At 38.1% G+C, this 13,990-nt stretch overlaps 1 protein-coding gene across 1 annotated transcript in view; it reads left to right on the forward strand.

The window, feature by feature from the left end:
* The window catches only part of LOC124787768 (dynein beta chain, ciliary-like), an 834,683-nt gene that overhangs the window by 426,296 nt on the left and 394,397 nt on the right, over positions 1-13,990 (forward strand). The window contains exons 35-37 of the mRNA XM_047254657.1: positions 3,246-3,516; positions 6,806-6,925; positions 7,095-7,237. Coding sequence (XP_047110613.1) covers positions 3,246-3,516; positions 6,806-6,925; positions 7,095-7,237 — 534 coding nt within the window. The remainder of the gene's footprint in view (positions 1-3,245; positions 3,517-6,805; positions 6,926-7,094; positions 7,238-13,990) is intronic.

Here is a 13,990-nt window from a genome sequence, read left to right on the forward strand (position 1 = left end):
GCAGACAGGGTAAGCAGCAGTCTGCAACTGTTTGCTGATGACGCAATGGTGTATGGGAAGGTGTTGTCATTGAGTGACTGTAGGAAGATACTAGATAACATAGACAAAATTTCTAGTTGGTGTTATGAATGGCAGCTAGATCTAAATGTAGAAAAATGTAAGTTAACTCAAATGAGGAGAAAATACAAACCTATAACGTTCGAATACAGTATTAGTAGTGTGCTGCTTGACACAGTCACAACAGTTAAATATATAAGTATAAAGATGCAGAGCAATATGAAATGTAAAGAACATATAAGGCCTGTAGCTGGAAAGGTGAATGGTCGACTTTGGTTCATTGGGAGAATTTTAGGGAAGTGTGGCTTTTTTGTAATAGAGACTGCATATAGGACACTAGTGAAACCCATTGTGGAGTACTACTAAAGTGTTTGGGATGTGCACCAGGTCAGATTAAAGGAAGACATCGAAGAAATTCAGAGGTAGGCTGCCAGGCTGGTTACCAGTAGGTTCAAACACCACACAAGTATGACAGAGATGCTTTGGGAACTCAGATGGGAATCACTGGAGGGAAGGCAAAATTCATTTTGAAGAGCACTATTGAGAAAATTTAGAGAACTGGCATTAGAGGCTGACTGCAGAGTGATTGTACTGACGTCAATGCACATTTTGCATAAGTACTAAGAGGATCAGATTAGAGGGATTAAGGTTCGCATCGAGTCATATAGACAGTTGTTTTCCATGGCTCTGTTTGCGAACGGAACAGAAAAGGAAATGACTCTTGGCTTGTGGAGTTTGTATATAGATGTAGATGTAATTGTGACAGTGCAATCATTCTGCAGAAATACAAAAATAGAATGCAATGTTGTATACATTTTCCCCAGCAACAGATTCTGTTGAAGGACATGGATGGATTTCAGAACAAGAAATGGTAATGGATGACATGATATCTGAAAGGATTAGTAAAGTAATGTAATGATGCCACCAATAAAATCAGCGCTTTATGTTTTTACTATGATTGTACAGGCTGTTGCATCTGAAACTGTACCAGTGAGTATTGAGGTAATTCAGGTATCATAGGATGGAATTATTAATAACAAACAAGCTGTATTGAATAACATAAACATACCTTCACTCTGCTCTTTCTACTGTAGAGCAAATTATGTAATTAACTTTGCTCTTGAACAACTCAACTGTTCAATAATTTCTTATCCAATAATTTCCTACTAAATCTTAACTGCTAACAGTAAAACTGCATGAAAAGAATGGCTGGTATCATTAACTGTTAAGGCTCTTTATTAACCAATTGTTATCGTGAGAATGCATGAAAAGTCCAGAGATTATCATCACTCTGTGTTTAGAAGTAAAAGTGTGGGTGTCTCCATTGCATCCTGTAGGAGCAGATAAGTATGGTAACCATTTGTGTAATGATGGTAGTTCCACTTTTGCCCTATTATCTCCACGTGAGAAATGGATATGTGCCTTTTTAACATGGCCAAAATCAGCCCTGGGCTGGAGCAAGAAATCTGCCTGTCTTCCACCAGTGTCTGGGCATTACAAATATGAAATTAAGTTGAAACTGTAAAAACTGGATTTTAGCTTTTACCTCTCAGGTACAGAAATATTCCAGCAGTATTCACAATTGTAATCAATACAGTGGCAACTCCTTTACCTCTCAGGTACAGAAATATTCCAGCAGTATATTGTGATCAATAATTGGCAAACAAACAAATCAAGGGTTTGTGATGCTAATATTCATAATCATGTGATGGCATGACTACATGACTTGTAGCTGTTTATTTTACTGAGTTGCATAAACAATATATATTTTTGTAATTGTCAGTATAACCACAGTATGCTGAAGTTATGAGCTTACGGGGCACTTGTGTGCTGTCTGGTAACAGGCTTTGGTTACTGCCAGCCTGACTGTAAGAAATGATATGTTCACAGAGCCTGGCTTTCATATGTCCATACCAGGTGCAACTGGTGTTTGGCATATGTGGGGAGTACTTGTACCACTTTGCTAAGAGCTGCATTGATGAAGACTAACAAATTATGTTTCATAGGATAGGCAAAAAACTATACTGAACGCAAGGGCAATGGCAAAAAATCTGTCTGCAATGGAACTTACCACAAGTTTAGCCCATTATGTTTGCATAGGCTGCACTCAGTTTGTGATGAATGCTTCTCAAATCTCGCTCCATCTTTTCTGTTGACTTTCCTAGTTAGTCTAATTCCTTCTCAGCTTGCAAGATGCCATTCTCACTTGATTACTGTAACAAAATTAATTATTTTTTCAGGCAGATCAGCTGCTTGGTTTCAACTCTGAAAGATCACTAAACAATCACAATTGACTCATGTTTAATAAACTGACTGGTGTAAAATGCATGTCCGTCCCTTGCATTCATACAGTACTGTCCACTTGTGAGAGGCACTTTTTTGCGGTTCTTCTAGTTCTTCTGTAATTATATTCTGAAATCCATTAGGTAGGGCATTTATTTCTGTGTCCTTCTGCTGTCATATCCTAGCTATATGACCATTACAGTCACGTGTTGTAAAATACTAGAAGTGCTTATGAAAAAAATAATGGAGAAACATGTTTAATTCTTCTAATTGCATGCACACACACACACACACACACACACACACACACACACACACACACACACACACATGCTGTATTTCTTAAATTGTACGAAGAACAGTCTTCAAATATATGGAATGAATAAAGGAATTACATAAAAAACATAAAATATATTATGTACAGATAACCACCAATTCATAAGATGAGGCTTGTGTGAATTCTGTCATTATTCAATATTAAATAGCCACTGTTAAAATGTAACTCTTGCAGCTAAAGATTCTGTGTATAGAAAACTTGCTACTTTTTTATCCATAAAAAATAGTGATGGTATTATTTGCCACTGCCATGCAGCGAATAGCAGAAGTACAGAATGAGTGTTTGGACCCTCACAGGAACATTTATGTGTTTGTTCAATGTTTTTCTTTTCATTGAAAAACTAGTTCTTTTACGTGATGTTTTAGTAGTTACATTTGCTCGTAATTAGTCTGTGACCCTAAAAATTCATTTACTTTGTAAGAGACATAGCCTATAAATATAAATTTATGCCTATCTAGATAACAATAGAAATAATAATTAAAATTCATTTTTCTCTTGAAATATTGAAAACTAGGATGAAAATAATTTGATTGCATTCACTTGTTTATAATTACAAACTGCCACGCAGATGGGATGAAAAGGAACGGGACTGCTTTGCCAACATCTGTGATGCACAGTTCAGATATTCACATGAGTATCTTGGGAATACTCCACGACTAGTGATAACACCACTGACTGATCGCTGCTACATTACTCTCACGCAGTCACTGCATTTAGTGATGGGTGGAGGGCCAGCGGGACCTGCTGGTACTGGAAAGACAGAAACTACAAAGGACCTTGGGAGAGCACTGGGCATAATGGTTTATGTATTCAACTGCTCAGAGCAAATGGATTACAAGGTTGTAACACATTCATTAGTTATGTAAGACTAAATTATGCTTTTATATACGTGATTACCATCATTATTTTATGATAAAACAAAGCTACAGCAGGCTTCTTTTTGTATATGCAGTTTATACTGCCTATGACTGGTCTATAAATAATGAGAGATCACCCATCCGCAGTCAGACAATTATTATTTTTTAATTCTTTATATGCCTGAGTGATCTTTATAGTGTTGCAAATACAGGGTGTATCAAAAAGAATCATCTGATATGAAAGAATCATAACTAATATGTTATTTGAGATATGTGAGCGAACAATGCACTGTTGGAAAGAGCAAACTTGAGAGTTTTACATGGTCCCCACCAGGTAGCAGTAGTGTGCGCCCACTTCAGTCCTAGTAAAAATGGTATCGGGACAACAGAAAGCATTTTGCATTCTACATTTCTCGCAGTGCGGGTCAGTAATAACTGTTCAGTGTGATTTTCGACTGGGTGTGGTATGGATTCTCCTACAGCACAGGGGCGTTAGACAATGACATGAACAATTCCAAGAAACAGGTTGTTTGTGCAAAGGCAAATCGCCGGGCCATCCCTTAGTGTCTGACACAGATGTCGAATGCAACAGCCGAAGTCCGTTTGCTATGCAGCTCAACAGCTCAACATACCCCTGATGTCCATCTGACGTGCAAGCTATTCATGAAGGTGACAAACAATGATGTGTGGAGTTCTGTAATTTTGTTCTAGGTAAGATAGAGGATGACAGTTTTCTTCCATGCTTAGTGTTTAGTGATGAGGCAACATTCCATTTAAATGGAAAAGTGAACCATCAAGATGTGAGAATATGGGGTACAGAACAACCACATGAAGTTGTATAACATGAGAGGCACTCTGCAAAATTTAATGTGTTTTGTACAGCTTCACGGGAAAAGGTGTGGTACATTTTTCTTTGCCGAGAATACTTTTACAGGAAACACATTTCTCGATATCCTTAACACTTTCTTTTCCCACAATTGGCAACTTATTCAAATGACGTCATTTACTAACAGGATGTGCCGCTGCCACACTGGCATCTGGAAGTATGGGAATTTTTAAATCAAAGGATTACTGAATGATAGATTGGTCACACTGAACCAAATGATTCAGCCTTACATTACTGGTGTCCAAGGTCACTGGACCTAACTGTATGTGATCATTTCTTGTGGGGGTTCAAAAAAGATTCATTATGTGCCTCTGTTACCAATAACAATGAAAGAACAGCGACATTGCATAGCAGCAGCTGTGGAAGCTTTAACTCAGGACATGCTCACTGCAGTATTTGGATGGTGTACTGACATATGCCATGCATCTCAAGGGGAGCATATCAAACACACATCAAAGGTATGAAAAAACCTTTTGAGTTTCCTGTTCATCAAGAAACAAAATTCATTGTATATGTTTATTAGTTTCAGCAATATAGATGTGCCAAAGCAAATGATTGTTTTGATACACCCTACATTTTTTTATGGTGAGAGATGGGAATGATATGCATCACCTGTCTGAATCATTTAAGTTTGTTGTGTCTTAATTCATCTTATAACTGTATGTACACTGAGATGACAGAAGTCATGTGATACCTTCTTTCCTGGCTTAGTCTACCAACTCGATGTGGCATGGACTCGACAAGTTGTTGGAAGTCCCCTGCAGAAATATTAAGCCATGTTGCCCCTATAACTGCAAAAATGTTCCTGGTGCAGCATTTTGTGCACAAACTAACCTCTTAATTGTGTCCCATAAATGCTCAGTGGGTGGCCAAATCATTTTTTCAAACTGTCCAGAATGTTCTCCAAACCAATCGCGAACGATTGTGACCCAGTGACATGGCGCATTGATATCCATAAAAATTTCATCATTGTTTGGGAACATGAAGCCCATGAATGCCTGCAAATCATCTCTTAAGTAGCAGAGCATAATCATTTCCAGTCAATGGTTGGTTCAGTTGGACCAGAGAACCCAGTCCATTCCATATAAACACTGTGCACACCGTTGTGGGGTTTGCATCAAACGCTACCATCAGCTCTTACCAAAGGAAATTGTGGTCTCATCTGACATGGCCACAGTTTTCCAGTCAGCTAAGGTCCATCCAATGTCATTATACACAGTATTGCTTGTCTGTTAGCACTGACAACTCCATGAAAATGCCACTGCTCTCGGTCATTACATGAAGGCCGTCAGTGTCTGTGTTATCTGTAGTTAAAGGTAATGCCTGAAATTTGGTATTCTCACTACAATCCTCTTGATATGGATCTTTGAATATTGAATTCCTCAATGATTTCCCAATGAAATGTCCCATGTGTCTAGTTCCAGCTACCTTTCCACATTCAAAGTCCATTAATTCCCATCGTGCAACCATAATCATGTCAAAAACCATTTCACATGAATCATCTGTGTACAAATGACAGCTCCGCCAATGCAATGCCTTTTCATACATTGTGTATGCTATACTACCGCCATCTGTGTATATACATAATGCTATCCCATGACTTTTGTCACATTAGTGTATATTCTGCTTCTGATGCAGAGAACCAGGCTGGTTTCTGCATGGGATACTTTGTAATTATCATACACAAGCTAGCTGCTGTGCTAGACCAGCAGCCATTAACTGCATGTGTGGGTTTAATTAAGGTCTAAGCTTAAGCTGGCATGCTGTGTGTTAAACTTCAATAACTTGTCAAAGGTCTTCCTAGAATTACCAAATGTATTACAAGCTTCTTCATAAAATTTCCCTAGACGAATACTATAATCACAGTATCATCTGCAGACATGTCATTTTATGATATCTCTCCACGTTTTTATACCACATCAGCATTTGCCAAATTCATTGTCTTTCTGTTAACTAGCTAAATTGAAAGCCTTTCTGTTCCCAACCATTCCACTTTATTCATTTTTCGAAATTAAAAATCCCATGACAGAATTTGTTATCTTATTTGTTTCTGATGAATGTTTCTTTTAAGAACTCAGTGACTGTGCAATTCAAATTTTTGTGACATAAAATGAAATGTGCTATGTTAATAATAACATGATTTGTGTCTTGAAACATGTAAGTAATGTTTTAAAATCCACGGGAAACAAATTTGAAATGACTGGAATTATATAATACAATCTCAAATTATTGACTTTAAAAGTATACCAATTTAACAGAGGTGTATGCAGATATAGCTGAGAAATCTAATTCAGGGTTAAAATATGGCTGAATTTTTGATTGAGCCATCGTGTTAATGACTACAGAAACAGCAGTGACCAGTGAAAAATAACATTTTTTCCCCAGTCCTGCGGTAACATCTACAAAGGCTTAGCACAAACGGGTGCCTGGGGATGCTTTGATGAATTCAATCGAATCTCTGTTGAAGTTTTGTCAGTTGTCGCTGTGCAAGTCAAATCTGTTCAGGTATAGTTTTCCAAAATTCTTATTTGTGATACTCTCTATAGATAAGTTGAAATATAAAAATTGTTGCCTGTTGCCATCAAGTTATTGTAGAAACTTATGGAATATGTTTTAACACATCTTGAACATAATGAGAATTAAGATATTTAACAATGAAATTTCCTGTTTTCAGGATGCTATAAGAGATAAAAAAGAAACCTTCAATTTTATGGGTGAGCAGATTGGTCTTGTTCCAACTGTAGGAATTTTTATCACAATGAATCCAGGATATGCTGGACGCACAGAACTTCCTGAAAACTTGAAAGCATTGTTCAGGTAAACTTATTTCATCAGCTTCTTATTGACATATAATATTCCTCATGTGGAGATATCTTTCAACTTTTTGTCAACTGTTTTACAGTACCGATAGTGATTAATGTCTCTGGTCATTATCAGTATTTCTTCTTGCTTTATTCTCTGGTGCCTCTCTTTTATCTTTATCTCCTGTTGTCTTCACAGCGGGTAGGTCTCCCTCATCCTGGAGTGTGAGTGACCTGTCCTTCCTTTTGAATCTACCCAACCAGTTCCCCTTTCCTTCCCCAGCAAGGAAGTAGTAATTCTGAAAGCTTCTAGCTAGTTTTTTTTTTTACTTTTGTATTTGTCTGTTTGCAGTACTCATAATTTCGCCACCTATAGGTATGTAATGGCCAGAAATGCTTTCAAAAAAGTAACAAATGAGCTTTTAATTTACTTTCTGATTTCTAAAGATTGTTGACTTGTGGCAGTAGTTCTGGTAGGTTTACTGGTGAAGGTGGCAAAAACACTGAATCTTTAACATAACAACATACTGCAAGTGTGCAGGCCATGATAGGAATTTCTGATCATTGTTTTCACCATGACCTGCCTATTTGTTTCCTATTAGCATGTTTAATGATACACAAAAATTGATGGGAGCATTATCTGTAGCAGGTCACAAGCCAATTTTGCAGCAGTGACCGTTGGCTGATCCATTGGTGTTCCTTCCAGAGGAATCTTGTGATTATAATCTGTTGACAGCACTGCCAGATGCAGATGACACTTATTTCTTTATGAAACCCCATTCTGAAATATAGTTGCAGTGTCCTGCGAAACTGAGGCAAATGAAGTTCAAGAACAGTATTAGCTTTCTCAACGTTTATCACAGTCTTCAATAATGCCAACTCCTATGCTCTGTTAGAAAAGGAAATGCCAGGCTGTCACCCACAATGACAATAGGAAGTTCAAACATGTTCTGGGAGGAATTTCATCTAGAAAGCAGAAGTCATCTATCCAGTAAGATTCCATGTTTCAAGACTGAAGGGGAAATACATAATATTGTCTTTATATCAACATTCAAAGATGCTTTTCCATCAGTGCAGAATGATAAAAAGATATCAGAGTATCCAAAGAGCAAATCTGGAGATTGGGGTCCTTATTGTGAAGGAATTTTAGAATTGGGAAGATTTTGAGTAGTAGTGTGGAGAGAAATTTTAGTGATAGCATGATTCCTACAACTTTGTATCCCAACTTCCTTTACAAGCACTTTCTCAGCACTTTTAACATCTGTGTGGTTAGCCATCTCTGCCATCTACCTATTAGTTTCCTGTAACCTATTCTCAGTATTCACTACTGTTTTTACGAAATCTGTAGGTACTGAATGTATACTCCCATTTACCTAGCCAGATTCCCAGATCTTGATGGAAAGTTTCTTTCAATTCAGTAATCAAGTGACTGTTGCACATCAACTGTTCTTTACAATGTGGAATTCCCTTAACTCAGTGGCTACATGTATAAAACCCTTCTGTACTTTTCTTTGGGTGTTTGCATCAGATGACATTGCCTGCACAATTTCCATGACTTCAGTTTGCAGTGATTATAAACTGTTGTGAAACTTCTCATTCAGACATCTGTAATTTTTTGCCAATTCTTCTTCTAATATAATTGTTTAATTTATCATTAATTATATTTACATCTGATCTTAACTGTGCCATTTCTACTCTCAACTCCACAATATGACCTTCCAGTTGTTTGTCAAGCAAATTCAAATTAACATTTAATTCAGCTGTCTGTATTATGTTCATTAGAAGCTGCAAAAGCAGTTGTCAAGTGGACTAATTTTTTTTATTGTGACTATTTAGTTCTTTGTGTAAAATGTTCATTCAGAGATTTAACTCTTGATTTTGATTTGATACCTGCAAGTGTAATTCTTTGTTTAAATATTCTAACTGCAGGTGCATTTCCTTGTGTAAATCTACTATTAGATTGCCCCTGCCCCCCCCCCACCCAAAAAAAAAAAATCTAAGTCAGAGATTGTCAACCTCTTTGCATATCCCCCTACTTTTGTTATTTCTGTTAATAGTAAAATTTTCTAACTGGCCACCAGTTCCACAGTGTTGGTGATTTATGAAGTAAGGAAGTAACTGTATGTTATAAAATGTATAAAGCAGTGTTGCAACAAATTAAAGCATATAATAATAATTACTTAGCAAGTACTATATGTCAAAATATTATGAAAACCTAATAGAAATGTCTTGAACCCCCAACTGCTAACTGCCCCCCCATGAAAGCTGGAATGCACACTAGTGGATGGTAAAGACCAGGTTGACTACCAATGAACTAAGTCATTAGTGACTGTGCTCATTGTTACTTTAGTTATTAACTTTTAACAATGAAGTAGTTAGTTTTGTCTCTTCTTGCTATATCTTTCACTGATAAAGTTTCATGATCTCACTCACTCTTCACTCTCATGGTCATCTTGCTGCTGGTCATCATCGTTGTCTGTCATCCTAGCGGTGGTGTTGATCGCATCAATCCAGTATTGCATATTGGAAAACTGTGTAACTCAAAAAGAATTCAATTGCAATCTGTTTTTCATTGCAATTATGTAAAAATATGATCCAGTTATTTCTCCTAAAGTATAATATATTTTAGTAAAACTGATGTTACATCTCGCTCAGTAGAGCTAATTAGCATGTCTTATTCCTTTTTGATAACTTCTTTCAACAAAACAAGAAAAAACTACTAACAATACATATTATATAATTGAATAGATAAAAAAATCTACTCACCAAGCAGCAGCAGAACACACACATAAAAGATGTTTGTAATTGGCAAGCTTTTGGGGCCAGTGGCTCCTTCTTTAGGCAGAAGGGTTGAAGGGGATGGAAGCAGGGTGAAGGAAAAGGACTGGAGAGGTCTAGGAAAAAGGAGTAGATTTAGGGAAAAGTCACCCAGAACCACAGGTCAGGAGAGACTTACCATACAGGATGAGATTAAAAGACAGATTGTTGGGGACTGCATTGGACAAGATTTGAAAAACTGAAAGCTTAAAGGAGGAAGACAAGGTGATATGCAGACAGAGATTACTGCTTAAACATTATGCATGAGTTAATAAGAGCGAAAAGCTAAGTGCATTGTATGTAATAGAGGTGGGAGTGGGATGTTGAAAAATAGACAGGAAAAACAATGAAAGACGTAGAAAACTAAAACGGAGTGAAGCAAAGAGAAGTTAAGTGAAGAAATGCTGAGATGGAAGAAATTAATGTAAATTAAGGCTAGGTGGGTGATGAGAACCAAAGATACGTTGTAGTGCTATTTCCCACCTGCTGAGTTCTGAGAAACTGGTGCCTGAGGGGAAGAATCCAGATGGCACGTGTGGTGAAACAAGTGCCGAAGTCACGAAGGTCATGTTGTAGAGCATGCTCTGCAACAGGATATTGCAAGTTGCCAGAATACATCCTCTGCCTATGCCCATTCACCCTAATTGATAATTTGGTGGTAGTCATGCTGATGTAGAAGGCTGAATAGTGTTCTGTAACTGGTATATGTAACTGGTAAATGGTATATGACGTGTCATTTCATAGGTGGCTCTCCCTCTGATAATATATGTTTTGCCAGTTACAGAGCTATTATAGGTGGTGGTAGGAGGGTGTGTAGGATAAGTCTTGCAGCAGTAGGAGCCATAGGGTAGGGAGATAGGTGCAGAAGGAGCAAGAGGTCTGACAAGAATATTGTGGAGATTTGGCGGGCAATGAAATGCTATTCTAGGTTGGTGGGCAAAATTTCGGACAGAATGGATCTCATTTCAGGGCATGATTTTAAGAAGTCATGGCCCCGCTGAAATATAAGTACTGTTGTTTGTTGGTAGGTTTAATGTGGTATCTGGCGTTCAGTGAGGACGAGGTCAACATGAAGGAAAATGGCATGGGATTCAGAATAGTACCATATGAAATTTAATTGGGAGAAGGTATTCAGAGATCCCAGGAATTTTAGCAGGTCAGTCTCACCTTGAGTCTATATGGTAAAGATGTCATCAATGTATCTAAACCAAACCTGGGGCTGAAGACTTATGGATCCCAAGAAAGCCCCTCCAAGCGACCCATGGAAAGGTTGGCATAGGAAGGAGCCATCCTGGTTCCCATGGCCGTACCCACTGATCTGCTTGCATGTCTGCCCCTCAAAGGTGAAGTAGTTGTTGGTAAATATAAAGTTGATTAAGGTGAGTAGGAAGGACATCATAGTTTTGTAATCAGGTGGGCACTGACTGAGGAAATGTTCAGCAGCAGACAGACCATGCACGTGGGGGATGTTGGTATAGAGGGAGGTGGCACCAATGGTGACAAGCAAGGTGTGTGGTGGGTGCAGGATGGGCATGGATTTCAGATGATCTAGGAAATGGTTGGTATATTTTATGTAGGAGGGGAATCTTTTGTTCTATGGGTTGCAGGTGTTGATCAGCTAAGGCAGATATACATTTGGTGGATGCTTTGAAGCCAGTAACTATGGGACGGCCAGGATGACTGGGTTTCGGAAAGTTAGGAAGAAGGTAAAAGGTGGGGGTGCCTAGTTTGGGTGGAGTGAGAAGTTCTATGGATTGAGGTGTTAGTCCTTGTGAGGTGCCTGAGGTTTTAAGAAGGGACTGCAGGTCAGTTTGAATCACAGGATGGGATCTTGATGGTAGATGCTGTTTGTAGAGGTGTCAGACAGCTGGCATAGACCTTTACTATCATATTCCTTTCAGTCAAGTACTATAGTGATAGATCCTTTGTCTGCTGGGAGGATGATGATGGAGTCATCAGCTTTTAGGGAATGAAGATCTTGGAGTTCTGCAAGAGACAGGTTAGGGCCATATTGTAGGGACCTGAGGAAGGGTCGTGAAGGCCGAACATTGAAAGTCCATCTTTCTGCATGCAATCCTACCCTACACCAGTCTCTTATACAGTTGCAAATATAGTAATCTCTTGCTCTTACCCATTTAATCTGTGATTTGTATGCATCATCAGCAAATTTTCACTCAATCAGACTTCTCTCCTTTTACAAAATCCTACATTTATCTGCCCCTCATGTTTCCTCAAATGGTGTAATCTGCCAAGCCAACTTCAAACTCCAGAAACATGCCAGACTTCACCTCAAAAAACTATCACACCTTCTCCTAAACTATCTGAACAGTGCTATTTCCCTTCCTGTCCCTCTGCAACTCCCTAAACAGCCACACCATCAGCCACTACTCCTCTCCTACAAGCCAAGCTTGGCCAACCTCCTAAACATACCACAACCTGCACCACTGCCTCCCAGACCAAGAATAACACATAATCCCAAGAACCAGACCCAACAGTAGTGTCCTTAACCTCTCATCTGAAGAACTCTCCCCTCCTGAATTATCTGTATTGTCTGAGGGCCTCACTTTTATTTATTTATTTATTTATTGTTCCGTGGGACCACATTAAAGAGAAGTCTCCATGGTCATGGAATGAGTCAATACATGAAATTATAACACGATTGTAGAAACAGATAAAATGAAATATAAGAAACATATTCAGTTGTAGATAGTAGAAACAGATAAAATGAAATATAAGAAACATATTCAGGTAACACTGGAATTTACTTAATTTTTTAGCTCTTCCAGGAGCTCCTCGACAGAATAGGAGGAGTGAGCCATGAGGAAACTCTTCAGTTTGGACGTAAAAGTGTTTGGGCTACTGATAAGATTTTTGAGTTCTTGTGGCAGCTTATTGAAAATGGATGCAGCAGAATACTGCACTCCTTTCTGCACAAGAGTCAAGGAAGTGCATTCCACATGCAGATTTGATTTCTGCCTAGTATTAACTGAGTGACGGCTGCTAACTCTTGGGAATAAGCTAATATTGCTAACAACAAACGACATTAAAGAAAATATATACTGTGAGGGCAATGTCAAAATTCCCAGACTATTAAATAGGGGACGACAAAAGGTTTTTGAACTTACACCTCACGTATCTTGAACACCCCATTTTTTAGCCAAAAATACCCTTTTTGAATCAGAAGAATTACCCCAAAAAATAATACCATATGACATAAGTGTATGAAAATATGCGAAGTAGACTACTTTTCGTGTTGAAATGTCACTTATTTCAGATACTGTTCTAATGGTAAATAAAGCGGCATTTAGTTTCTGAACAAGATCCTGAACATGGGCTTTCCACAACAGCTTACTATCTATCTGAATGCCTAGGATACTGAACTGTCCCGTCTCGCTTATAATATACCCATTCTGCCTAATTAAAATATCAGTTCTTGTTGAATTGTGAGTTAGAAACTGTAAAAACTGAGTCTTACTGTGATTTAGCATCAAATTATTTTCCACAAGCCACGAACTTATTTCATGAACTACATTATTTCATAATGTTTCAATATTACACACAAGATCCTTCACTACCAAGCTGGTGTCATCAGCAAACAGAAATATTTTTGAATCACCTGTAATACTAGAAGGCATATCATTTATATAAATAAGAAACAGGAGTGGCCCCAGCACCGACCCTTGGGGAACGCCCCATTTAACAGTGCCCCATTGGGACTGAACATCACTACCACTCTCAAATTGCAGAGAATTACCTTCTGCTTTCTGTTCTTAAAGTAAGAGGTGAACCAATTGTAAGCTACTCCCCTTACTCCATACTGGTCCAACTTCTGCAGTAATATTTTGTGGTCAACACAGTCAAAAGCCTTCATTAAATAAAAGAAAACACCTAACGTTCACAACCTTTTATTTAATCCATCCAAGACCTCACAGAGAAAAGAGACTATAGCATT

The sequence above is a fragment of the Schistocerca piceifrons genome, chromosome 3 (genome assembly GCF_021461385.2).
Source record: "Schistocerca piceifrons isolate TAMUIC-IGC-003096 chromosome 3, iqSchPice1.1, whole genome shotgun sequence".
Taxonomy (NCBI): Eukaryota; Metazoa; Arthropoda; class Insecta; order Orthoptera; family Acrididae; genus Schistocerca; species Schistocerca piceifrons.